This window comes from Melanerpes formicivorus, unplaced genomic scaffold, assembly GCF_026170545.1.
Source record: "Melanerpes formicivorus ecotype bairdi unplaced genomic scaffold, bMelFor1.0.p_v2 SCAF_5, whole genome shotgun sequence".
Classification (NCBI taxonomy): Eukaryota; Metazoa; Chordata; class Aves; order Piciformes; family Picidae; genus Melanerpes; species Melanerpes formicivorus.
In genome coordinates this window covers 19,045,645-19,073,587 of record NW_027142357.1, presented here as the reverse complement: position 1 = coordinate 19,073,587, position 27,943 = coordinate 19,045,645, and the positions used below count along the sequence as shown (strand labels likewise).

At 42.2% G+C, this 27,943-nt stretch overlaps 2 protein-coding genes across 4 annotated transcripts in view; both read right to left on the bottom strand.

Annotated features, from left to right (window-relative positions):
* Positions 1-4,868, bottom strand: part of GPR155 (G protein-coupled receptor 155) — a 28,902-nt gene extending 24,034 nt beyond the window's left edge. For 2 of the 3 annotated variants that reach the window (XM_068138548.1, XM_068138550.1), the window contains exon 1: positions 4,764-4,868. The gene's annotated coding sequence lies outside the window, so the exon portion shown is untranslated. The remainder of the gene's footprint in view (positions 1-4,763) is intronic. The other variant, XM_068138549.1, reaches the window with a different exon arrangement.
* A 20,195-nt stretch (positions 4,869-25,063) lies between these two features.
* WIPF1 (WAS/WASL interacting protein family member 1) overlaps positions 25,064-27,943 on the bottom strand; it is a 55,565-nt gene continuing 52,685 nt past the window's right edge. Inside the window, 1 exon segment of the mRNA XM_068138546.1 lies at positions 25,064-26,684. Within this exon segment, the coding sequence (XP_067994647.1) occupies positions 26,629-26,684 (56 nt within the window). The 3' untranslated portion in view covers positions 25,064-26,628.

Below are 27,943 nucleotides of genomic sequence, written 5' to 3'. Positions count from 1 at the left end.
CTACTGACTCATTGTCCACACATCAAAACCCCCTTCCTTTCACACTCTTTTACAGTATAAGCTTATGGACTCTTAATTTGTTACAGAATGACAAAAGGAATAGCTTTAACAAGAGCAGAACAACAGGCAGCAAAGCTAAATTTGACCAAGAATCATAGCTTCACTCTGGCACAAAAACATTTGGCAAGGCCTTCTCTACCTCCAAGAAAGATTTAGAGATCAAATCATGGCATCAGCCTTCAAGATTGTACCTTGCTTTGTGCAACTCCAACCTCTCCCATCATTTCAATATCATGTGGTAATGATACACTTTCCGGTTAGGAAGGGCTCTATGTATGACACAAGGCCAATGATCTAATTTATCATGTTATTGCTTATCCATATTGCTACATACAATTCTTTAGAACTGTAACAGTTCTGTTTGCAAGTAGACATGTCAAGTCTGCAAACCAGATGAAGAGAGAGGACGTCAAACACAAATGTCAATTGGCCAATAGCCAGGTCTTGCCAGAAACAGATAAGACTTTGGTGACAGAGCTTTGAAGCATATGTGGTCCATCAGCTAACTACATACAAACTTTTGACAGAACTTAATCCTAAAGTACTCTTAAAAGGAAGATAACCTACTCCACTTCATGGACACAGAAATTAAGGCAAAAGCAAACTGATTTGCCTTGAGCCATTTAACATATTAGTGGCAAAGTTGATTCCCAAGCCAGTTCTTTGTACAGCACAATGGCTAGAACTGTGCAAATTAACGACTGGTTCAAGAGTCTTCCCAGCCTCTTTGTATCCTATCCACAGGGAACAGGGTAAATAAGCAGGTAAATCAAGTCAGAGGAAAAGTGAGATTTTGAGTGTTCTGTTTCACATCCTGGCATCCAGCATACATGCATTTACACATACCATAATATCTTCGACTCATGACTTTTATTTATGCCTGAGGGTTTCAGTAAGAACTCCTATGATGCTGTTGCAATCGGGACTGCACAGCTGCATCATTTAAATCTGATCAGTAGCCTTGGCTATCTCTTCTCCCAAGGAAACAAGTCTCATTCAAAATAGGGCTTATTTTAAAGGTTGTATGTTTCTTCCATTAGAGAGGATACACTTGGACCAGGAGATCAAAGCGATGATGGAATAACTTGTTAATGAAGTGGGCAACCAACTATTTCTTCTATTAGCAAAACTTAAGAATATTGTAGGGATTTGCAAGATGCCCAAAACAGGATCAGCAACAGATTTCCAACACTGAATTACTGAAAGAAGGTATCCACATTCTACAGTGGCTGTATGGTCAAAAGCAAATTTTGGCACAGCCTCACCTCAAATTCCTCCAGCTTGCATCCCTGCATAATGTTAAGGCTTCTAGCAATGCAACATGTTCAACCTATTTCCCCCTCCCCTGAAAAAACGGAAGCTTTCTTAACCAAATGCAACTTTTGGTTTATAGCAGAAGTATATTCTGGCTGTATCTGGCCAAAAATTCTACCATTCTTTCTCATCTCCTGAGCCTTCCCACCCAAAGCTGTATCTTTTACCACTGCTAATGACAGGTTTTTTTTCCTGACATTCTTGCTCACCAAAGGCAGAGCCTACATGCAACTATATAGTGGAAAGGACTTTTACCACTACAACATCTCCTCCCTCTCTCACCTGAAAAGCAGTCTAAAGCTGTCTAAGCCTTTTGCTTGCACAGACTAAGCTTCTGTGGATGAGTCTATCAATATAGCTACATAAGCCTGTACTTTTAAACCCAAATTTTGCCTAAATCAATTAAACATCACTCTTTCCTCTGTATTAAAATTATTATTTCTCCTCACAAAATCATAACAAAATATAGAAGCACCCTTGTTCCTATTTTATAATTTACTACTTAAATAAAGATGCAGAAGACTAACTCTCCAGTTCAGGCACGTGCTAAATCCTGTATCTGCCTCACCAGATAAAACTGATGTGGACATACACCCACAAGTCCTACAACCATCTTTCATAAAGTGCTACAAATAATCTTGTATCCTTCCTTCAGACTATCTTCACCAGTTCTGGGCTCTTCAATTTAAGGACATTGAGATACCTGAACGTGTTCAGAGAAGGGCAGCGAGGCTGGGGACAAGTCTCGAGCACAAGCCCTATGAGGAGAGGTTGAGGAAGCTGGAGTTGTTTAGCCTGCAGAAGAAGAGGCTCAGGGGAGACCTTATTGCTACCTACAACTACCTGAAGGGAGGTTGTAGTCAGGTGGGGTTTGGTCTCTTCTCCCAGGCAACCAGCACCAGAACAAGAGGACACAGTCTCAAGTTGTGTTGGGGGAGGTTTAGGCTCGAGGTGAGTAGGAAGTTCTTCACAGAAAGAGTAATTGGCCAGTGGAATGTGCTACACAGGGAAGTGGTGGAGTCACTTTCCCTGGAGGTGTTCAAGAAAACAGAATGGATGTGGTACTTGGAGCCATGGTTTAGTTGTCAGGTAGTGTTAGGTAATAGGTTGGACATGATGATCTCTGAGGTCTTTTCCAACCTGGCTGATTCTATGATTCTGTGATTCATTACAAGGGACACTGTAAAATCAGTATGCCCCAATTTTTGGTGAACTATACAAGTTTCAAAAAGAGAAACAATCACAGTAAAAGCTGCTACTGGCACTCCTCAGGGGGGTTTGAGTGTGAATCATCTCTTCAGCTCCAGAGATGTGCACATCCTAAAACATTCACATTCAACACAGGTTATCTATTGCAGAGCAGTGGGTATGTTCCAGAAATACAAGCTCTTGCAGTGTGCTGCTTAACACAGTGAATACATCTCATCTTTTGCTCTACAGGACATTTACATAACTGTTGTGAGATTATGCAATGACTAATCACAGATTTAATATATAGTGTTATCATACCTGGGGCTTAACTAAAATTAGCATCTCACATGAGCTAAAGTGTTTTCAATTGATCAGATGCAACCCCAAAACTTCATGTATTCTACGCACTCATCTGTTCTTACAGCAGATGCAACAAACTAACTAGTCAAAAGACACTAAAATAAGTACATGTAACCACAATTCCAAAGGAAAGCACTTAGCTTTGACTCTATAGGACATAAGATTTGTGGTTATCCTTTCAGGGATTGAAGAATGACATTTGAATCCTTGAAAAATTAGCCACAGTTGTACTGTTGAGAACTGCCAGCCAATAAAGGCAAAACTTTTAGGAATAATGCTGCACTGTCTGCTGTCAACTGTGTCAAGCATAGCTGCTTGCAGCCATACTGGCAGCTTGCACTTGTAAGGAAGGACACTACAGGCAACATGAGAGGAAGCATGGTATGAACTCTGAAAACAGAGCAGGAATCACTGCCGTTTACAAATCCCTTGAAGCAAACTGGAGCACTGATATTTGCCCACCTGCCTTCTAGGTTGTCAATATTTGTAAAGTGTTAAAATTCACCAGACCAGAAACTTAATTCTTCAGCAGCTGTGAGTTAAGCAATACGAGGTTCCTGAGTACCAAAACAGAGAATTTGTCTCCTTTCCCAGAAGGAAAATCCCTTTCATCCTCTTTCTAAACAAAAGTCAAAGATGGTATGAGAAAATAGATGGGATAATGTCAACAAACATCTTCTCTTTGGTCTCTCACTTCCAAGCTTTCAGTTGATAATCACTCTCAGGCTAAGTCTGGTAACACTCTTAAAGCTGTTCATAAACTATATCCCACAATATGACCTCATTTTCTACTTCAATGCAATGTAGAAATATCCCAAAGGATGACACATTATTTTATTGAGGAAGCTGAAAGTGGAATCAGGGCAGGAAGAGTTCCATTTGTGGCAGCTCCAGTACCCCATCCTCTGCTCAGGTAAGAACGTACCATATGCATTTCATGTGAAAGTTTGCACAGTAAGTCAAAAAAGAACTTCAGAGAGTTACAATGATAAAATTAAGTGGAAAGAAGCAATTACTGCATTTCCCATTCTTGCAAGTTAACCATAAATTTTACTTTCCATTGGGCTAAGAAATTGGAGAGAACAATTGTACCATCAATTAACCAAAGAAGCCAGTCACCCCTAGCTCAAAATCCAGACCATGCCACAATATCAAACCTTGAAGTGTTTCTGAGCAGGTGGTGGGTTTTTTTGTTTGTTTGTTTTTAAGATTGCATTTCCCTTTTTATTTTCCTATGCTGTCATTACAAGAAAGCACCTGGACAGGGGAGAAGCTGTGTGCACAGGAAACCCAGCAAAGCTGAGGCCTGCCCTGAGCATGTGGCTGGCAGAGCTTGCAACCACAACACTTAGAGCTGTATCAAAATTTGTCGGTGCTGGTGCTCAGACAAGACCAAATGAAGCAACAGTTGCCAACAGCACAAAACATCAAGCCAGAAAAACAAATAGAAAGCATAACTCTGCTGAATTTTCAATAAGCTCCTCTTAGAGCTTGTCAATAGATACATACTTTTGAAGCAATCAGCAAAACATTTTTCAAAAGACAGATTATATGTCATTGTCGGCACTCCTTAAAAAGCACCTCACTTAACCTACCTGTCAAATAGGTATGAAACATCCTTTGGCTTCCAGAGCGAAAGCCACAACAAAACAAGCGCCTCTCACCTGTCACCGCCTTGCCCATCACTGCTCTCCTTTCCATGGTCACCCCAGCTAGGAGCACACAGTATTTCCACTCATAAAGTACCAAGAAATAAGAAAATAACAGCACTGTCCCGTGTGACAACCATAAATCTAGAAAATAAAGCCAGAAGTCCGGGGAAGGAGCAGGCAGCTTACCTACTTGGCTTTTAGCAGCACCTCCGTACAAGCATATGGCTAAGGACTCGTACACTGCCGAGGTTAGAACCTCTCCAAGGCCGAGGCCGCAGGTACCGAGGCCCAGGATGGGAGGGCAGACGAGGAGTTGGCCCGCCCCTGCCCGCCCCACCAGTGACAACCAGGCACTCGCAGACAGCTCCGCGCCCGCCGGGGTCCGCCCCAGGGCTTCCGCTCCGGGAGAAGCGCTGCTGCCGCGCACTGCCCCCTGCTGCCGCTTTCCCTGCGCGCCGGAGACCAAGCCTGGGCCAGCACTCAGTCGCACCGTGCGGGCCCGCGGGCGGGCTACGGTGGGGCAGAGGCGCCAGACTGCGCGGCCGCCGCCGGCGGGTGGGAGGGATGAGCCGCAAGATGGCGGCGGCGGCGCGCTGCTGAGTTCCTCAGCAGCTGAGGGAAGCCCACAGCGGCGGCGCGGGGGAGCGCGGCCGTTTGCGACGAGCCTCTTGCTTCGTCCTTTCCCCTGAGGACTTCTGCCGCTCTCGGCGGCTGCCTTCCTTGCCGGGAGCACAAAAAGCTTCTCCCGGGGGCAAACCAAGCTCTCTGCCGCCACTTGTACTCACTCAGGTCCAGGCCTCGGCCTGTCGGGGACGCGCTGCTGCCACTCGGGTAAAGAGGCATAGGGCAGAGCCTCCGCACACGCACGTAGGGCAGAACACAACCCTCAACTTCAGCGGAGGCCAGTGCGGGCCTCAGCGGCATTTATCTGCCTGAGCCAGGGCTGCTACACACAGCTCGACATGGATCGATAGTGGCTCTGGCTCCCCACCTTTCTGCTTTGTGTCAGGGCAACTCTGCTCTCTGAACTTTCTAAACTAATTGCAATTGTTTAGCAGCTAAGAGTGCTTAGAAACAAAACCTGAAGCAGAATGCTGTGCTTTCTACATGGCCTTGGTTCTCCAAGGATGGTCAGACAGTTATTTCCCTACTAAAACCTAAAAGCTGGTCATGGCCAAAAGTTTTCCATGCTGAAAGAATCCGGCTTTCTCATGGCTTCCCATTTGAAAGCAACTGATGTGGCAGCTCACGTTGCCCATTTTCTAGGAGCTAAGCCAGACATTGCTGCCAAAAAGAGAGCAAGTGTGAAAACCTGCCTACTGAATACTTTCTTCCATAGTTTATTTGATGCAGGTAGCTTGCCTTACTGAAGTGTGGCAGGCATGGCAATAGATGTCCTAACTGCAGTAAGTTATCCTTCCTGGCAGACAAGATGCCATCTAGAGTCTGCTTGCTTAAGAATTCCCCCTTAATACTGAGAAAACAAAACCTCCCCAACATGTCCTTCTTCCCCTTTCATGTGACATCCAGAGAAGACCAAAACAGAGGGGAGGGGAGCACTATCTCAACCAAGAAAGATGTGCTTGACAGTTTATGAAGTGCTGCCTCAGACATCATCTAATAAATTTGGTTGGTTCAGTTGGTTCAATTAATAAGGACTACTCTAAACATAGGAACCTGGGCAGAAACAAATCAGGTAACTATAAGAGTCACAATAACAGTAACAACAACAAAAACAACAAGGAAATTAAATGCCAGGGAGGGGTTAAGAATATCCCATAAATAATGCACAAGCTTATGAGGATGAAAATGACTGTTGGAAACAGAAGGCACTGTATTGTTGATACTGTATGTTTGATTTCATTTTAACATATACACTTAGCATGGGCCCCAAATGACATTTAGCAGCAGTTCTGAATCACAAGTCAGTGCCTGCCTGCCTCCTCTCTGCCTTTCATTCCTGTCACCATCCTGTCCTTAGACCAGACCAACACAGCTCAACTGAAAGATCGTTGAGGGATTGTATGAAAGCTGTGCCATCAAATGTATGCATATTGGTGGAAGGTGGTACATCCTGTTGGGTCACACCTGCCAGAATGTTAGGGTGAGGCTTCCCCCCCTTCCCTTTTTTTTTAATGCAAATGCTATTAAGGAAGACTCTTAATTTATTAAAGCCTCTCAGTTTGGCACCTGACAAAGGCTAACTTCAAAATTTGGATTAGTTACTAGTTTTTTGGAAGTAAGTATAATGGGATCTTTCAGAGTTTTGATGGGTTTGCCTTACACTCTTCCATACAGAAACTGCGTACCTTAGAAGGATAAGCTCTGGGGAGTAGCAGGGGATGCAGACCAGACTACTAGGAAATCTTGGTAAGAATTTTTGTCTTCCCTTCTTAGGAGCTCATTCATTCCTCTTAAAAAGATCACTAGTGACCCCGCATTTATGAAAGTGTTTAAAATGTCACCCTTCAGTGCATTATTTTACAAGAGCATCAATTTGGCTGGATAGGCTGCTCATTGTTTGCTGTTGCTATCCACCAACCAACAGCACTAGGATTTGGTTCCATGCCCTGTTAAGAAACATGAAAGCTTTAGTAACCAGACTGTACTGCCAGAACCACACTACTAGTAACTAAAACACTGGAATACAGGACTAGTTCTCCATTTGTTTGTAAACACAGTTTGTTAGCATCCTTTGACCTGGATAATTAGGAACAGTAACTTAATTTGGAGTCAAGAATTCTTTGTAAGGCAGTACTGAATACACTGGACACTCCTGCGTATTTCCCAAGCCTATATAAGGTCCTGCTTCCCAGAACAGCAAAGGACAGTAGCTTCTAATAATTCAACACCTCCTCTCCACTCCCCTAATATTTAGGCCTTTGACCCACATCTTGTTCTCTAGCCTTGAATGTACCTCTGTTTTGAGTGGAGCCTCTTGGTGTTCCAGCACCCTGGGTTTATATAGAGTTTACTTTCCTTTTGCTTTTAAGATCTTTGTAAACTAAGGGTGACAGTCATGGACACCAGTTCTCATGGCATGTCATCTAACCCATAGAAATATGAAAAAGTCCTCCTGCATTAATAAAACCCAAAATATTTGAACTAGTGACCATAGCTATAATAGTGTGGCTAATCTACAAGAGAGGCAAGTTTTTTATCTATGGAGGAGTGAGAGGACAGATTTATACAGTCCATCAGCTCTTGCTCACAGCGGTCCTCCACCTCTGGCAATTCAACTTCAGCAGTTAAACTGTAGATCACAGAAAATACCACTACCGGTGTTGCAAAGCCAAGATTTCCAATATTTACTCATTAAATATAAACCAGGAAGTTGTCCCCAAAATCTCAATTTAATCCTTCTGATTATTCTCATACCACCCATCACATAATCATGAACTGTTCCCCCTTGACTACTGCTCTGCTTTCACTCAAATAGGATGTTTCCAAACATTTATGTACTACCAAAGTAGCCAACCAAATCTATGGGAGAAACAGGTCTTGGTTTTTGATCCAGACAACAGCTTTAGCAGTGAAAAGCAGCTGGGGCAACCATTACAGGAGTTTTCCTGCTGACCAGAGGCTTTCATCATGTTCACATATACATACTGCTCCCACAGAGGAGCTTGAAGAAGTTCAACTCTCTCAATAAGAAAATGTTTCAGAAAATGTAGTTTTTAAGATTCAGCAGTGACCACATGCAAGCATATTTTTCAAAGGCATGCCACTGAGACAATTTGGACAGATTTTCAAAGGATCACAAAGTTGTCTTGGTACTTGACATGACTACTTTACTGGTAAACTGCAAGCATTTGTTGCAAAGCCTGAAAGGCTTTTCTGAAGAAAAGTCAGTCCTCAAGAACTTACCATAAGCAAGTGCATTTCTCCAGTTTGTTGCAGAAAATACTAAAAGTGTTGTGGATATTTTTCCTAGAAAGAGTCAGAAGGCTAGTAAGGAAGTTGTAGCCACATTGCTAGGCTATGGTGATAACAAAAGACAACACTGCCTTACAATAGGAAGCGTCTGGTGAACTTCAAAGCAGTTCTGTTGATGTAGTAGTGAAAATGTAGCACCAACATCTCCCACAACCTCTCAGTAGGATATTACAAAAAAGTGACTTTTCCAAGAATAGACAGAAATAAGAATAAAGAGGATGAGCAGCCAGCAAGAATATTGGCAAATGCATCAGGATGAAATCTGTCTGGAAATCTAAAGGTACAATCTCAGCACAGTAATTACAACAATAGGTGGAATGACTAGCACTTCTTAGGTAATCTCCTTGTATTTAATTACAGGAAAAATACTTAGTCAGTGCTCCTTAGTTATTGACAACAAGCCAAATTTTATAAGAAATTTGGAGTCATGCCTGTAGCCAACATGGCCTTGTTACTCTTGTATTCAAAAAAGTACTGTTCTCATAGTGCTTATTGCTTAGCAAGGAAATAGAGAATACAATGCACAAGGCATGGACCTGTGCTCAACCTGTGTTAAATTTTCTTAACTAATATGAGAATGAACTTCTTTACATTGAGGGTGGCAGGGCACTGGAACAGGCTGCCCAGAGGGGGTGCAGTCTGCACCTCTGGAGATGTTCAAGGCCCATCTGGACAGGTTCCTATGTGATTTGCTTTAGTTGATCCTGCTCTGGTAGGGAGGCTGGACTTGATCATCTTCAGAAGTTCCTTCCAACACCTGCCATTTTCTGATTCTGTGACTCCATCTGAAAATGCATGTCTAACTGTGGTGGGTTGAAAATCCCCCTCCCTGCTCCTGTCCTTACTCCCCATACACAAAAAGGGACAACAGCAAGAGCTGAGAAGTTGTTCTTAATACCAGTCACAAGAAAAGCGATGCAGTCAAGGTCAGTAAAGCAAATTAGTCTCTCACAGAGTGAAGAAGTGGAAAGAGAGAGAAAGATTGCTTTCCAAATGAAATCTTATGGTAGATACCTCTCCCATGGGATTATTTAGAATGATCATTATTTTCCTTTTTACACCCAATGGTGATTTATTTACATTTTACCACTTGCTGTTCAAGATTTGTGGAAAATTTTAAAGGCATAGCCTAAAACTACCACACTAACTTTGGTTATCTAAAAATGTAGCTCAGGATTTAGAAAGTTTGTTGTCTTCCAGTATCTGTTCTTTCGCAGTTGTGTGTAAGACGTACAGGAAGAACATCAAGTAGTTAGGTGTATCTAGATGTGCCTGATCACTTGTACTGACTCATGGTTACTGGAAGATAAACTATAGCTTACAGTATACGTATGTTTGACAAGGCGCTTAAGCAACAAGGCAGACCTGAGGAAAATGAATCTGTGGATGGGCAATAGGCCACTGGATTTCTTCTCTGGAGTGTCAATGGGAACCAGCACCCATGTGCCTGAAAGCACACTAACCCAGATGCTCTTACCCATAAGCTTGAAGCTTTTTAATGCAGAAACAATGTACCAGTTCTTTACATTCACTGTGATTATCTTGGAGCGCTTCTGTAAAACATCTTCCCTCTCAAGAAAGCAATTTATCTGCTCGTCTACAAATTTGTAATAGTATCCCTTATTGTTGCTGTTAATTATAAGAATTTAATTGGTATTTTTGATATAGTATCTTTTGTAAGACAATATATACATTCATACTGGTTTTGCAAAGTTATTTTTTATTGCAACATACTCCCACTTTGTTCTGTGGCTGAAACAAGTGTATAAGTTACTGGTATGTCACAAAGCTGTAGGTGCAATTAACGGCTTCAAAATATTGTATTTGCCAAAAGAAAATACATGAAGCCAATATAGTCAGCTTGCAGAAAATCAAACTAAAACTTCAGCAATAATTAGAATAGAATAGAATTTAACCAGGTTGGAAAAGACCTTTGAGATCACCCAGTCCAACCTATCACACAACACTATCTAATCAACTAAACCATGACACCAAGCGCCACATCCAGTCTCTTCCTAAACACCTCCAGTGATGGTGACTCCACCACCTCCCTGGGCAGCCCAGTCCAACGGCCAATCACTCTTTCTGTGAAGAACAACTTCCTAACATCCAGCCTAAACCTCCCCTGGTGCACCTTGAGACTGTGTCCTCTTCTTCTGGTGCTGGTTGCCTGGGAGAAGAGATCAACCCCCACCTGGCTACAACCTCCTTCAGGTAGTTGTAGAGAGCAATAAGGTCCCCTCTGAGCCTCCTCTTCTCCAGGATAAGCAACCCCAGCTCCCTCAGCCTCTCCTCATAGGGCTTGGTGTTCCAAACCCCTCACCAGCTTTGTTGCACTTATCTGGACACATTCCATCAAGTCAACATCTTTCCTAAACTGAGTGGCACAGAACTGGACACAGTACTCAAGGTGTGGCCTAACCAGTGCTGAGTACAGGGCCAGAATGACCTCCCTGCTCCTGCTGGCCACACTGTTCCTAATGCAGACCAGGATGCCATTGGCCTTCTTGGCCACCCAGGCACACTGCTGGCTCACATGCAGCCTACTATTGACCAGTACCCCCAGGTGCCTTTCTGCCTGGCTGCTCTCTAATCACTCTGACCCCAGCCTGTACCACTGCATTATGTGGCTTTAATTATGTACGTCCATGTCTGTTGAAACAGACTATTAATGTAAGCAAGTGCAGTAAACATTGTGTATGGTGAAATTCACCTCTCTAAAGCAAAAAAATAAAGTTCAAATCAGATTGCACTGAATTCAGTAAAGTTCAGAATAGCCCCATTTGATTTCAATACTATGAAATCAAGGGAGACAAAACAACATTGCAGAGACCTCCTAAATGTATAAATCTGTCATTAGTGCTAAGGTATCACAGTATCACCAAGGTTGGAAGAGACCTCAAAGATCGAGTCCAACCTGTCACCACAGACCTCATGACTAGACCATGGCACCAAGTGCCACATCCAATCCCCTCTTGAACACCTCCAGGGACGGTGACTCCACCACTTCCCTGGGCAGCCCATTCCAATGACGAATGACTCTCAGTGAAGAACTTTCTCCTCACCTCGAGCCTAAACTTCCCTTGGTGCAGCTTGAGACTGTGTCCTCTTGTTCTGGTGCTGGTTGCTAGAGAGAAGAGATCAACCCCTTCCTGGCTACAACCACCTTTCAGGTAGTTGTAGAGAGCAATGAGGTCTCCCCTGAGCCTCCTCTTCTCCAGGCTAAACAATCCCAGCTCCCTCAGCCTCTCTTCATAGGGCTTGTGCTCAAGGCCTCTCACCTGTTACTATTATCAACCTATTACTTGGCTCACTGAGGTGAGTTTGAACACATGTATTTGACTTCAGCAAAGATAAGTTAACAAGCAAACCTGTCTGACTAGGGGGAAAATTACAGAAGTCACACAAAGTCACACTATTTTAACATGGCTATTTCAAATGCTATGTCTGGAAAATGGTATCAGATTTTGTCCATTTGCCTCATATTCCAGTCAGAGCTGTATCTACTGTATATAGATGTTTCGATTATTTTTTATTCTCACATACCCAGGTGACTAATGGCATGTGGTAAAAGTGTTAAGAAAGGACACAAAAGAGTCACAGCTTTTTCTTAATGTATAAAACCCCATTCATTCATTTTGACACAGGCAGCTGATTACTTACGTAAAAAAGACCTATCAGTATCATGCACAAGTTAGTAAATGTTGCTTTGCTCAGGAAAAATCTGTTAAAGGAAGCTGCACTGATTAAATAAGCTTTTTCTGGTGTGTGATCTGCAGCACCTGTTGCTTATTCAGCAAGCAACTGCTTAGTAAAGAAATCCAAAGAAAGAAACAAATCACAAAACCATTGTCTACATCTCAAGTTTATAGCTTTGGAACTATTTTCAGAATACAAACCAAATCTCTACAAATTCTCTCCACTTACTAAGTTTCCATTTGTAATCACATCATATCTCACTATTTTTTAAGCTACTATTTATTACTTATATGGACACAATCAAAATATTATCCAACAAATATATTGACTGCAGTATACAGTGGTCTTTGGCAGAAATCCCCTAGTTTCTTTGTTCATTTATTTCTTCTTCATTCCACCATCACTTTTGCATTCAATCCTTTCTGTCACTTTGTCATAGGGACATTAATATACCCTCTTCTTCCTGAATTATTCTGCATAAAGCTACTGTACCTGTAATTTTTTTTCATAACTTCTCCTTCTGTGACCTACAGATTCTTCCTTAATGTTTTGTTCCTCGTGCCTGTTCCTGATTGTGTTCAAAAATTTGGCATTTCGCTTAAATTCATGGCCAGTATTTTAATCTCATATGGATTGCCAGACTGATTGTGGTTTCTGTTTCCTTGACTCAAAATACAAAAGAATTTATTCTGTTAAGTATTTGCGTAAATATTGGATTTAAGACTGCAATATGGTCTGAGTTGCTTTCTTACAGCTATCTGTTACTTCCACTTGACATTTTTCAGTAAAAAAGGCAATTGAATTTAATTTATTGAAGGCTGTTTAATAGTATGGTGCTTTCAATTGAACTGGAACAGAGTAGTCAGGCATTTTATTCTTTTGCATCATTTTTATGCCAATATAGGAATTTTACTTGCTTGAGAGTTGTGTAACTGCATGAAGGATACATCCAGAGGGAAACACCGTGAGTGTTCCTCAGTCAGCTGTACTTTCCCATGCACTCACAGCCAAAACCATGCATTCCAAGTTGTTGATAGTTAAATGCTAGGACCACAGCTTATGGACTGCTTATCACATAGGCAATGAAATAGGAGTGAAACACTTCTGACTGACACAACCCCCAAGTCTTGACATTAACATTAAAAACACTCTCCTGGATGGGTGGTGTGAAAATGGGGAAAGCAGCCAGCGGTGCCATCAAGTGCTCCTCTGCCCTGCTACATTCCAGCCCTGCTGCCTGCCTGGACTGCAGCACCACACCAACTACATGCAGGTCCTGAGGCACTCAGCGATTCATAGCCAAAAGTGAGCAGGTAGAGGAAGAAAGATGAGTCAGCAAGCCAGCTGGCTCACAGAACTTACCTTGCCACTGCCAACAATCTAGGCTCACAATCTATTAAGAAAAGGCTCACAATCTATTAAGAAAGACTTCAGAACCTTAGGGCAAATGCTAAAGGGATCAGGGGCTCAAGTCGTGTTCTCTGCCATCCCTCTAACGTCAGCAATGGATGAGGACACACTGAGGAAGGGCCAACAGATCAATTCATGGCTCAGGGGCTGGTGCCATCGACAGGGCTTTGGGTTCCACAATCATGGACTGGTTTTCAAGGCACCTGAGCTGAAAACAACTCATGGGACACACTTGTCCCAGAGTGGGATAAGAATCCTGGGGCAGGAATTGGCAGGGCTCATTGATAGGGCTTTAAACTAGATTTGAAGGGGGAAGGGGTTAATAGTCTCCTGCTGGCTGGTGACAAACAGAGGGGCAGCTCACCAGCAGTAGAGAGAAGGAGAGCTGGTAAGGGCTCTCAACTTGCTACCCTGAGGCAAGCCACGAATGATCCACCAGGACATTCTGTGGAAACCGAGGGGATTTGGCAGAAGAGGAGGACAGGGCCAGCCCAGCTGAAGTGCTTCTATGCGAATGCGTGCAGCTTGGGCAACAAACAGGATGAGTTAAGGGCCACTATGCTGCTGGGATGCCACGACATAGTGGCTGTTACTGAAACTTGGTGGGATGAATCCCATGACTGGGATGTAGGGATAGATGGGTATAAACTCTTTAGGAAGGATAGGCAGGGAAGGAGAGGAGGAGGTGTTGCCCTCTATGTCAATAGCCAGTTGGAATCAGTGGAGCTCCAACTGGGGAGGGATGATAAGCTAGTTGAGAGTGTATGGGTCAAAATTAAAGGCAGGACAGGGGAAGAAGATATTACTGTGGGGGTCTTCTACAGGCCACCTGACCAGCAGATCCAAGCTGATGAGGCCCTCCATAGGCAAATAGAAGCGGCTTCCAGGTCACAAGCCCTGGTCCTCATGGGTGATTTCAACCACCCGGATATCTGCTGGAGGGACAACACAGCAAGGCACCAGCAATCCAGGATGTTCCTGGACTGCATAGAAGACAACTTCCTCCTCCAAATGGTGGAGGAACCAACAAGAAATGGTGCTATGCTGGACCTTGTTCTCACCAACAGGGAAGGGCTGGTAAGCAATGTGAGGCTCATAGACGGCCTTGGCTGCAGTGACCATGAAGCAGTTGAATTTAACATCCTCAGGGCAATCAGGAGGAAGTATTCCAAGCTCATGACCCTAGACTTTAGGCGTGCAGATTTTGATCGCTTCAGGGATCTGCTAGCCAAAGTGTCGTGGGACAAAGCCCTGGAGGGAAGAGGGACCCAGGACAGCTGGTCAGTGTTCAAGGACCACCTCCTCTGTGTCCAGGAGCTCTGTGTACCAAGAGAAAAGCAGGTAAGAATGCTAGGAGGCCTGCCTGGATGGGCAAGGAGCTACTGGACACACTATTACTTAAAAGGAAACTCTACAGGAAGTGGAGGGAAGGACAGGTAGAACAGGGGGAATATAAGGAAGCTGCCCGAGCAGCAAGAGTCCTGGTTAGGAAAGCCGAAGCAGAGTTTGAGTTGAATCTAGCCAGGGAGATTAAAGGGAATACTAAGAACTTTTACAGGTATATTAATGGGAAGAAGAAGACTAGGGAAGGTGTGGGCCCCCTCAGAAAGGAAAATGGTGACATGGTCACAAGTGATGAGGAAAAGGCTGAGGTACTTAATAACTTCTTTACCTCAGTCTTCACTGCAAGGGCCTCTAGCCACACTCCTGATGTTATGGAAGTCAAAGCCAGGGACGGGGAGGAAGAACTGCCCATTGTAAGTGCAGATCAGGTTCGTGATCATCTGAAGAACCTGAAAGTGTTCAAGTCCATGGGACCCGACGGGTTACACCCACGGGTACTGAGAGAACTGGCAGATGAGGTTGCTAAACCCCTCTCTATTATATTTCAAAAGTCATGGCAATCTGGTGAGGTCCCCACAGACTGGAAAAGGGGAAACATTGCCCCCATCTTCAAAAAGGGCAAGAAGGAGGAACCAGGGAACTACAGGCCAGTCAGTCTCACCTCTGTGCCTGGAAAGATCATGGAACAGATCCTCCTGGAGTCACTACTCGCTCAAAAGAATAGTGAAGAGGTGATTGGGAGCAGTCAGCATGGCTTTGCCAAGGGCAAATCCTGCCTGACCAACCTGGTGGCCTTCTATGAGCAGGTGACAAAATTAATAGATGAGGGGCGAGCAACTGATGTCGTTTACCTGGACCTGAGCAAAGCCTTCGACACTGTCCCACACCACATCCTGGTCTCCAAACTGGTGACACATGGGTTTGATTGGTGGACCACTAGATGGATAAGGAACTGGCTTGATGGCCGTACCCAAAGACTGGCTGTCAATGGCTCCATGTCCCAGTGGAGGCCAGTGACAAGCGGAGTCCCTCAGGGATCAGTCCTGGGACCTGTCTCATTCAACATCTTTGTGGGGGACATGGACAGTGGCATTGAGTGCACCCTCAGCAAGTTTGCTGATGACACCAAGCTATGTGGTGCAGCAGACACGCTGGAGGGAAGGGAGGCCATCCAGAGGGACCTTGACAGGCTGGAGAGGTGGGCACAGGCCAACCTCATGAAGTTCAATAAGAGCAAGTGCAGGGTCCTGCATCTGGGTCGAGGCAATCCCAGGCACAAATACAGGCTGGGCAGTGACTGGCTGGAAAGTAGCCCTGAAGAGAGAGACTTGGGGGTGCTGGTGGACAAAAAGCTCAACATGAGCTCTCAGTGTGCACTTGCAGCCCGCAAAGCCAATCAGATCCTGGGCTGCATCAGGAGAAGTGTGGCTAGCAGGTCGAGGGAGGTGATCCTCCCCCTCTACTCAGCCCTGGTGAGACCCCACCTGGAGTACTGTGTCCAGTTCTGGAGCCCTTATTACAAGAGGGATGTGGAGGTGCTGGAACGTGTCCAGAGAAGGGCCACAAGGATGATCAGAGGGCTGGAGCACCTCTCCTATGAGGACAGACTGAAGGAGTTGGGGCTGTTCAGTCTGCAGAAGAGAAGGCTCCGAGGTGACCTAATTGTCGCCTTCCAGTATCTGAAAGGGGCCTACAGGAAGGCTGGGGAAGGACTTCTCAGGATATCAGGTAGTGATAGGACTAGGGGGAATGGAGTGAAGCTGGAGGTGGGGAGATTCAGGCTAGATGTGAGGAGGAGGTTCTTCACCATGAGAGTGGTGAAACCCTGGAATGTGTTGTCCAGGGAGGTGGTCGAGGCCCCGTCCCTGGGGGTGTTTAAGAGCTGGCTGGATGAGGCTCTGTCCAGTCTGATCTAGTGTGGGGTGTCCCTGCCCATGGCAGGGGGGTTGGAACTAGATGATCCTTGTGGTCCCTTCCAATCCTGAATGAAACTATGAAACTATGAAACTATGAAACATAGGGAGCAAAGGTTGCTTTGCAATGAGCTTCTGTAACTGAGTCAGCCCTGGTAGTCCTCTGACCACAGCTGCTGCCTTCACCCAGCTGCAGGCAGTAAGCAATGCCCTCACTCCAGGGATGTCCTCTTTTTACCTGTGTGCCTCAGCAGGGATAAGCAAACTGTGCCATTTGCACTCATACTCACCATCTCCTGTGGAAACTAGAGCTTTTCATAAAAATAATTAGTTTCCTGTATGAAAATAGGAGGGGGAATAAAAAATGCTTAAACCCCCCCATAATAAAACAAGAGAGCTCTGGAAATAAGCATTTAAAATAAAATTTCCTTGCAATGTTTGCAGGGAATGGTCTTGCTGTTAATGGACTGTCTAACATGCTCTTCCATAATGTATTGAGTGTGTGCAGAGAGCTTCCTTTGCCTCAGAAGTGGAGTATTTCTCAGTACCAAGAGAAATTCCTAGGCTGGAGGTGCACCATACATATTCCCACCTGCTTAGTTAAAAGCAAACACAGACATACAGTTTCTCATTTTATGATACATGTTTGTACTTGGACTTACATCAGAAATGTTTCCAGCTAAAAAGGAGATTTAGAGTTCTTTCCCCCCACAAAGTACACAAGTGGCCAGTATGTGTATGAGCAGGAGAACTGAAGGTCATGGTGTGGAGGCGATTATCAAAGCACACAGCACAATTTTTGTTTTAAAGTCTGTGATAATCTGGATCAAGCAGACCAATCCCACCACTGACAGGTGTTTGGATGAAGGTGCAGCAGCAGTCCTGTAGGCATGGCTGAGGAGAATAAACTATATATTTAGAGGAAATGAATGAGATATCTGTATGTTTCCAATCAAAGGTTCTTGAGTTTCATAAGTAGCCCAAGCTTCTGGCCAAATAGCAGAAGTGAAAGTTTCTGTTTTAAATAGGGTGGAAAAAAGTCAGAAGGGTTTGTGCAGTGTGCTGCAAGGGCTGGTGCACAGGCAGCACAGAAAATACTGATGGGCTGTGCAGTCTCTGGCAAACAGTGCAATGGACATTATTTATGAGGTACACTAGTTCTAGTATCAACATATGACAAAGCTTAGACTTTCACCCATGGCATTTACCCTGCTCTCTTCATAAGTACTGTGAGTACTTCAGCTGCCTTTTGCTCTCATAGCTTGGGAGTGGTTGGCCTTCAGCCACATGGGGTCTGCTGCTCAACAGGGCATGCGAGGGCTCACCAATAATTCTGAATTTGCTTAAATTCCTGACAGAAATCATGAAAGACTGATTTTCATATGTTATTTTCATATGTTACTATAAGTCAAGCAGGATGTGAGATGAAGAACTATCTAAACATCCATCTTGGCATGAACACAGGAACATTTTCAGAAGGGAACTGGTTATGTGTCTTACCAGGTGTGATGTTTGCACAAGCTTGGAGCCAAACGATTGTGTGCACAAGTAAATGTAAAACATAGCCAAAGCGGTCCTTTTGGGGAAGGGAATGGTTTTGAAAAGGGACTTGCACTGTGATAAAGCCATGCAGGGAGAGATCAATGGTTCCTGTTTTGGCAAAAGGAAGGATGAATGGCAGTCTACAGCCCCTTTGTCCTCAGCTCCGCTGCTCACCTTTACCCTTAGAAGTGCTTAGGCAGAGATTTCTGCTGTAGTCTACCAAAAAATTAAGTAACAAGAACAGTCTTATGTTAAAAATGAGAGATGTTTTTATGTAGACTTAACCCCAACATTCTTGATGAAATAACAATTTTTGAGGAAGAAAAAAAGAGTTGTAAAAAAAGGAATTTTTTTGGGGAAAAATTATGAAAATGAGATATGCCCTATTGTAGTGCCCTAGAAAGTATGACAACATCATACAGACTGCATTCATGATAGATTTCTGCTTTACATTTTGAACTTAGCTGCTACAGAAGCTGTATCATAAGCCATAAATATGTGTTTTAAAATTGAAGTAGTCCTTATCTGAAATGATGGTTTTGTTTAGCAAATGGATTGATATTGGGCACAGGTAGCATTAGCAGCAGCCTCCCTGTTTATTCTTTCTGTTTTAATCAAAAGTATTTTTGTGTCAGTCATTCTTTCCTCAGGATTATTTCTGTACCTGGACTGCAGTTGAAAATTTAAGCTAGGTTAAAATCCTTACTGCCACTGCAGGAAATAAGAGAAGTGTGCATGATCGTTACTGTTTCAAGTGATTTTGTCTTAATTCTGTTGAAATTAATTTCCTTGATTATCAAAATGTTAACATACAAATAAATATGTTTCCATTGCTTATGAAAGAACAAAACAAACCAGTAATTCTTAGGGTTTTGTTGTTGTTGTTTTGTGGGTTTGGGTTGTGGGTTGTTGTTGTTTTGGTTTTTGGTTTTTTTTGGTGCTTATGTTTGTTTGTTTGTTTTAAATTTAACACTTAAAAATCCACTACAGAAGGAATCCATTGTGGAGTATTTCCCAGAGTGTTCTGACCAGTCTTGAAACGGAACAGTTTAACACAAGAGAGATGTAGTCTTTTCCATTAAGCTGCCACCTTACAACCTTTGGGGGCTTTAAGGTAGATAAAAAGCAGTTTTGCCTCATTTTGGGACGTGACAGAAGGTCTGCTGCACAAGAAGAGTGCACTCATATTGCTAGGATGCAAATGACTGGACTAACAAAAATTATTATGGGAGATTTCCTAGGCACAAGAAAGGCAAGGGAAGGCAGTCATCAGATGAACATCTGAGACCTAGAGCGGCATTAATTAATTTTTAGAGGAATGCTTTCAGGAGTTACAGAAAAGACAATTTATTATTGAGGAAGTCAAGTACATCACCCTGCTATGTGAAACACTTATTCTGCTTAGAGTTGTCATTGTGTCAGCTTTATGTCGGTGGATATAGTGTGTTCTGAAGTTTTGCTAGCTCACACTAGAAGCAGACATTATTTGTATTCCTTTTTATTCCCGGCACTGCTGCAATATCTACAGTGTGGAGACCAAGTGCCATCCTGTGTACTTTTATACTTCACCGAAGTTTTTGATTAGCAGTCTGTATTTGTGTAAACACACATAGACCAAGAAGCACAGATAGCCCCAAAGACACAACAACCCACAGGGTACAAAAAAAGCCCTCATGTGCACTGCTAAACTTTTATGGTGATATAATTGAAAGGGAGAGTGAAGCCCAGGCACATATCTAATTGTAGATAGAAGTTAATGTGTATGGGGAGAAACATTTTTGCTTATGAGAAAGAATTTATTAGATTATAAATTTGGCATGCTTGGAGGACTATGAACTTTTTTTAGGAGAATTACAGAGATTCCCATTCAACAAGTGAAAAGGATGAGCTCTTTTAAAAGTATAGACCACACAGTTTCATTATGTATAAAATGAAATGTATAGAACTTCTAAGAGTGTAATAGAAAATGAAGCTTAGAATCAAGATTATGCCAAGTTACATGTTTGGGTAATTTTCAGAGATCCGTAAGATAGCAGAAACAGCTGGTAAGAATTGCTCATTGTGCTTGCTGTTAGCCAGAGAAAAACAAATCCTGAAGGCTCTTGATCCATTTTGTTAGTTAATCTAAATATATAAATATCTAAATAAATGTAAACAGTTAATCTAAATTGTCTAAATAAATTGAAGTTGCTGCATAGAGATGCATGGGCCAGTATTTAGCCCTCAAATTGGTAATTAGCTAAGACTAATTTACTATCTTCAACACAAAATGGAGTCAAACTAGGTGAGAAGGCAGAAGGAAGCAGCCTGTGCAGACAAAGCAGGAAGGTCATTGGAAATTGTTGAATCATGATCAAAGGGGTTGGATATTTTTGTGTGCACTGCGTGCAACACATGAGCCTCCCTGCAACCGCAGGGAGCGGTCAGAACTGTTTTACGGTGTAGTGTGTGGGTTTATTTTAAAGCAACAGCATTTTATGAGTTAAATGGAAGAGAGAATATGTTGCGGTCATAACTAGGTCACAGCATACTCAGTTTAGTTCCTTCTTCCCAAAGTCAAGAAAGCAATTACATTTCGTGAAAGCCAGAAAGAACCATGTTTCCTTTGGTACAACCTGAGATAGTCCTACTAGCTGATCATTAGATTCACACCTCTATTGTTCAAGGCTACTGTCACTAAGATCTGCAAACAAAGTGCTCAGCCTGCTGAGCTAGCTCCTTTACAGCTCATAAACTAGTCTCTGCCCTATGTCATGGTTCTATTTATATTGCACAAGCACAACTGGTGAGCTTCTAGGTTACATCTGAGCCATGGGTGTTGGTGGCCTATTAGGAAAGTCTAGATCTTTGTACCAGTCAGTCTGTAAAAAGGAAGCAAGCAGATCTCATAGATGTTAAATGATCAACTATCTGTTGCTTAGGTCTTTACAGGATAGATATAGAACTTTTTAGCTCAGGTTCTTAATATTTCTAATTTCTCAGGAGCTGGAAGTGCAGCCAGAATTTGAGGCCCCCCCCGGGACTTTCATTGAAGGGCCTTTTTGTGATGAACTTGGTCCGAAATATCTGAAAAGATTAACATCCAAGATCAAGAACAGGTCTCCAAAGCCAAAAGGAGGATTTCATTTCTCTGATACTCTGACAGCCTTCTACCTAGTGAGTGAAGATAAGAGCAACAAAAATCTGTGCTAAACTAGAGTGACTTTCCATGTCATCTCCCCATGGCATGTGCCTAGCTTGCCTTGCTAGAAGCCAATGCCCATAAATCATTCCTTATCCTAAACTAAACTCAGTATTTCTTCTTATCTACAGGTGTCTAATCTTCACTGTACAGAGGCCCAAAGTCCTCTGAGCATTAGGGCTGTGCTACTGTGCAATGGGAGGCAAGAGGGGAGACCAACCAGCCTCAGCTGCTGCCAGGCTCACTGTTAAAATCCTGATAAAACATCGTCTGCTTTCTGCCAAGGATACAACTGTGTTTTTTCCTCAATGTAACAGTCTGCACCACCGATTACATAAAAGTAACATTTATTTGGCATAGAACAGAAAAATAAGGAGAACAAATTCACATACAAAATAAATGTTAAGAAAAAAAATAATTCACATAACTAGATTACTATTTCATAAAAAGCTCAAACTTTAAGCACCTGATACAAAAAAAAAAAAAAAATAGTTATTTTTCTGCTCAGTCTTTAAGTTTTATTTATCTCACAGTCTTGTGTGGCTTCAGAAGTCCAAATTTAGAGTTCTTCCTTTTATCACAGACAAACTGTCTTTCAAAATGCAATAGGGTTAACTCCCTATTTTAAAACATGCAGTTTCCTCTTTTTTTCCAGTCTGCCTACCTACCTGCCACACTCACTCACTGAGAACATATACACGTGCCCTGCTTTTGCTGAGTAACTCCAAGACTTCCTTTATGCCAATGCTCCAGGTTTATATTTAAACTAAATTGTCAAACACTTCCACCTTGGGCTACATGATCCCAGTTTTCTCCCAGTGTACAGAAGAACCACAGCATCAACATTCCATGAACACTTAGGTAAAAGATTCACCTTATTTCTGGTGCATACCATTTAAAAGGTTGAAATTCGTACAACACAGAGTCAATGTACCGCTGCTAACAGGTTGCTCATGCCTGACTGTGGCACAACAGTGTTCATGATTGTGATGGGGCATTTCATACGTGCATATTTAATATTGTAACTTGTACTCTAGTACTGACAGAAATTAAAGCAAATTATTTTTTTAAATTTCCTTCTGCAATCTTCTCCTTTCCAGTGTTCTGTGGCTAAGGGGCCCTCCCCTAGATCTCTTCATCATTGAACTCCATTCTTTCCTCCCATACCTTTTGCACAGCAAATTGTGTTACAATATATGTGAAACACATCAGTTCCCTCATCCTCTGCTCCAACAGGGACCTACTTCTACAAGTAAACACTGCTGCATGGAGAAACTACTGCACATTTTTGAAGCGACAGTTTAGGGAACTTTAATAGTTTTGTCTTGCAGGGAAAAAAAAAAAAATCAATTCTTATTATTCTTTTAGTGAGGGAAATGCTGCCTTCTAAACACGAATTCACAACCTTATTTGAGAAGTGGTTCATTTACAGAAATACTTACTTCCTGAATCACAAACTGAGTTCCTTTACCAATTCTGAATAAAAATTACTGTGACCTCTTCTTTCAATGGCTGGTGTTGAAAGCCATAACAGACATAATGTGCTTCCAAAAATATTGAACAGAAATTATTGTCACATGGTACAAAAGTTATTTATTTACTGACAAATTAAACAAAAGTGAACAACCATGGCTGTTGTCACACAACACGAGTCTTAGTGATGACATATAAAGATAGCTTGGGGTGTGAAGGTTTGTAATACAATGCCATTGAGACAAACTGTGTAAATCTTAATAAGCAAGCAGTGAATCAGATTTAGCCCTCTAAAAATCTATGTAAATATGCTGAGGTCAGCTGGGCTGTATGGACAGCAGCATGAGACACTGGTTTTTGGAAAGCGTTAAAACTTCCAGAGCAATATCAACAACTGATTGTGAGGGTAACTAGTGCCCACTTACACCACACCGAAAGACTGACCCAAGTCCCTCCATACACTGAGCTCAGTCTGAAACTAGCAGGCCAAGCACATTACAACAGCGGGACTTGGCTCAAGCACTTTACAATGCTACTGTCAGCACTATTTATTTACATTAGGACTTGGAAAAGCAAAGCCTATTCGTTTTTCTAGTGAGACACGGGAAAGTTTACTAAAAAAGTTGTAAGGCACCAATTATTCAGTGTGGTTTGTGTTCTTTTTTAACATTTTATAGTGAAATAAATACTTTAATACTAAGGTCCCTTCCAACCCAAACCGTTCTATGATACTATGATATTGCAAATAGGTAATGATACATGAAGCAATATATTGAGTGATAAAATGCTGCATTGTGCTGGAATATATCTAGGGATTTTTATAGCAAAATACAAAGTTGTTGTTAGATGAAAAAAATACTTCTTTCTGCATTGTTAAACTATTTTACATATATGCCAAGCATCCATTCTGATGAGGTTCCCATAATACCCAGAAGTGCTAAACACAAAACAGCTCAGATTTCTTGGCTTTTTGACTGAGGGCCTTTTAAACAACACATTTTAAAGTGAGACTGAAGCTGATTTGAGAAGTCTTTGGTAGTGGTCTACAATTTCTGGTCAGAAAACCTTGCTCTAAAGATCAGATATCGGATATTTTGAATGATGCAGGGAGCTAGCAGAACAATGTGCAGCATTTTCATTAACTTACTCAAAGTAAAACCGTCATGCTGGAAGCAGGTAATTTAAAATGCAGGTACTAGTTTCTGGAGGTTTGAGGTTTTTGGATGCATAGCTGTTTGGAAACTAATAAGGATTTGGCAGGTCAAGGTACTGAAAATATTGCATTCTTAAATTCAAAATGTTGTTGCTTAGAAAGTTATAAATGCTTCAGTTTCAAAACATGGATAGAATAATTTATCCTTTAAGCTATTATCCTAAAAATCTTATTTGGACTTCTATTCACACAGTAATATCCCAAAGGGATAGGCACTTTAAGTGACATCCATGAAATACATATACAAATTCAGTATTGCGCAAGGTTTGATTCCAAGGTGCACCTGTCACATGGAGGTCCCTCGAACATCTGTTTAAGAAACTCTTACAGCCCCGATCCTGCAATCAGATGTAGATACATCTCTGCGCCTGCGCATTTAACTGCAGGTTCAAGACCATAAATAGTAACTTAAAATAGATCATTAGATACAAAAAAATGTAAAAAACAGGTACATAATCAAATGCTGTCACAGCTAACAGTATTTTGTAAACAAACACTGAAAAGGCCTTATTAAATCTCATCTGACCAAATCCAACTCTGTCTCATCCCCTTCACTGTGACTGCTCAGGCTGCTGGGCAGAAAGATAATCTGCCCCTCTCTGCCCACTGACAGAGCAAAAAGCCCTATGCTCACAGTCCAGTGGGATCCAGATCCTTTCTGGCTAAATTCCTTAGATTTTTCAAGGGCTGACCTCATTCTAGCTAGAGTGTACTCAGGATCATATTTTCCATGCTAGAGAAAAAATTTCCTAACCTACATAACTAGGTTTTTGGGTTGTTTTTTTTTTTGAGCAACAGCACCCTGTGAAGCATGGCTGCTGACACAAGCTTGGTAAGGATCCCAAGAACACTACCAAAGCTACTGAGGAGACAGAGAAGCAATTTTTCAGAGCTAACCATCAGAAGTCTAATTAACAAAGAGCAACATTCAGCAGTATTTCAAATGCAGATTTAGACCCTTCCTCTAATTCCCAAAGGCATTTTCTATGCATTTAGATCCATTTGTAAAATTCACTCATATACAAAATTCAAAAGCCATTAAACATATCAACCAATTGGCACAATGTTAGAATACTTTCCTCCTTCTTCTATGAATGTAGGCCTTGCAGTTCTCCATGGAGACCCCTCTCAGCACAGTTTGAAAGGACAGGGGCTTCACGGCAAACTCAAGACAGCCAAATCTTCCCATCTCTCTTGAACCAGTGCAGAGAGCAAATTTTGGAGCTAATGCTCCCACTTGAAGGCACAAACCCCTGACCTCCTTCACTACATCAAAGAGCTTTCACTTACGCACATTTTTGACCTCAGCTGCTCTACTGTAACACAAGTCAAATAAAACATGAGACTTGCGACCTGAGCCCCAGGAAGTTTTTTAAGCCAAAACCCATCATTTCATTGTACCAAAGAAACAACTGGAAAGCAGTCTGTGAAGCACTGGTGTTAGTGATGTTTTGTAGGAGCCTGCAACTATAATTGCTGCGTTTGCACCAAGACTACTTTCTGAGGACTCTTTGCATGTAGTCACAGGTAGAGGGCATTAAAATAACACAGGACACAGCTGACTGTGGGTTGGTTCACATCAGAGTAGGAAAGAATTAGGTGACTAAAAGCATAACACTATTAAAAAACAAGGAAAGAGGGATTAAAATTAAAAAAGGGTATTTTTATGCTTATGCATTCTTCACTTGTGCTTTTCTTTGCAAGATTCTTCACAGATTAAAAACAAGGCCAGCCACACTTCATCCTGGGGGCAAAATGTGCTGCATATTGTTTGAAATAAGATTTGCTGGACTAAGCTGAAGTGAAAAGCTTTAGGATGAACTCTCAGTCACCATGGAGTAGGTCTATGGCTTGCAGAAGCAGATGGGATGAGTTAGGCTTGCAAAGAAGGATCCAGAGAACTCTTGGCTACATGTTTTTCTCCAGCAATTGTTTTTTAAACAGAAAATAGATTTTACTTTTTCATTCAAATAACACAGCCAGTGTACTTAAAGTGAATGAAACAGATTTGTTCCAGCTCTCATTAAATTCAAAGCCAGCCCTCCCATAAAGCTTTCAAGGAGATATGGCTGGACATACTAAGCATGACACACATATGTTGTGTATGGTTCACAAAATGCCTTTCATGACAGCCTGCAGTATAAGCAAATAAAATTTATAGCTTTGAGCAACTGTAGTTCATAAGCTGCACTCTGTAAGAGAGACTGAAGTTTGTTCCGGCTGACAAGTCAGAAGTAGAAATAAAGCAAAGCGGACAACTTTCCAATGATGTAGGGCAGGAGAGCTCACTTGAAGGAAACTTGAAAACAAATGTTGCCCAAAGATGGGCCAGAATCCATTTCACCTTGGTATAGGTGGAAGTGGGGGGGCACCTCTTTCTTTTCGGCCAGAGCCACCTAAAAGAGAAAGGAAGTTATTTGTGTTACTCCTCCTGGTTTCTTTTAAAGTGGGAGCTTACATCTGATTCATTAATTCATTAACTGGTGAAGACCTGGTTTATTTTTTTTGCCTAGCCGTTTCACTAAGAAATCTTTGTAGTTTCCAGTTAGTTTATTAAACATCATCAAAACTTCAAACGGTGCACAAGAAATTTTTGAAATAATGCTATCCCCAAATATCTGAAAAGCATATGCAATTTAATCCTTTGTACCCTTCTCAAAACTAGACTGATAGCTCTTGTTAGCCTTACTATTTCATGCAAACACAAACCTTCTCAGTGCTACCTGGCACACATGCAAATTCCAATGATCGTGGCAAGCTCTAAGTACAGGAACATTTCAAAGCTCTTCACGTATTTCCTTATATGAAGATTTTCACTGTAAATTTGTGAATGGACATATAAACCTTTGCCTTTCTTTGTGGTGCAATACCAATGGGATGAAAGCTAACAGGGCAAAGTGAAGGATCAGAGACTAACAGGAATTTCTGCTCCAAACCAAAACCTCATTTGGGAACAGGAGAGACAGAGAAACATCTGAGTGTGCAGATGATTACAGGATAACTATGAGCCACCAATGTCACTGGTTATGAAAGAAGTACATTGATGCTTGGGAGTATCAGGTAGTATCACTAATGACGACAGGAAACATTTATGCTGCTGTAGAAGACAAGGTTGAGACCTGAACTGAAACAGCATGTAACACTGATTAGAAACAACAAAACCAAACTGAAATGTATACAGAAACAACCCTGATGATCAGAGCATAGAGCTTGGAAACAAGGATCCCAATTTAATCAGCCCAGCAAAATAAAAGCTGAGAAAAGGATATGACTGTTGTTTTAAAAAATATTAGGGGTTTAACTCATTAAGGAAGGAGGATAACTAAACTCAAGGATGATGTTTGCACAAGAATAAATGAGTTGTGCTTGAATTTAGATGGGAAATGAGGTGGAAGCCCTAGGGAATTTTGTGGTTCTGGCTGCTTGTAGCAGAAGGGCTGACTATGATAGCAGAGGTGGTCTCTTACAATATGTTTCAATTTAAAACCCAAACAATTTCCAGCTCAAATACAAGTTTAAGAGGGACTGTGCCTGTGAACCTGCATTTGGCATTTCCTGTGTGGTGGGGGTGACCAGGCTGTTAGTCTGAGAAATTCTGAAACCTCAGCATCCAGTCTCCTCCCCATATACATTGATTTCAGGATGATCTGCTGAA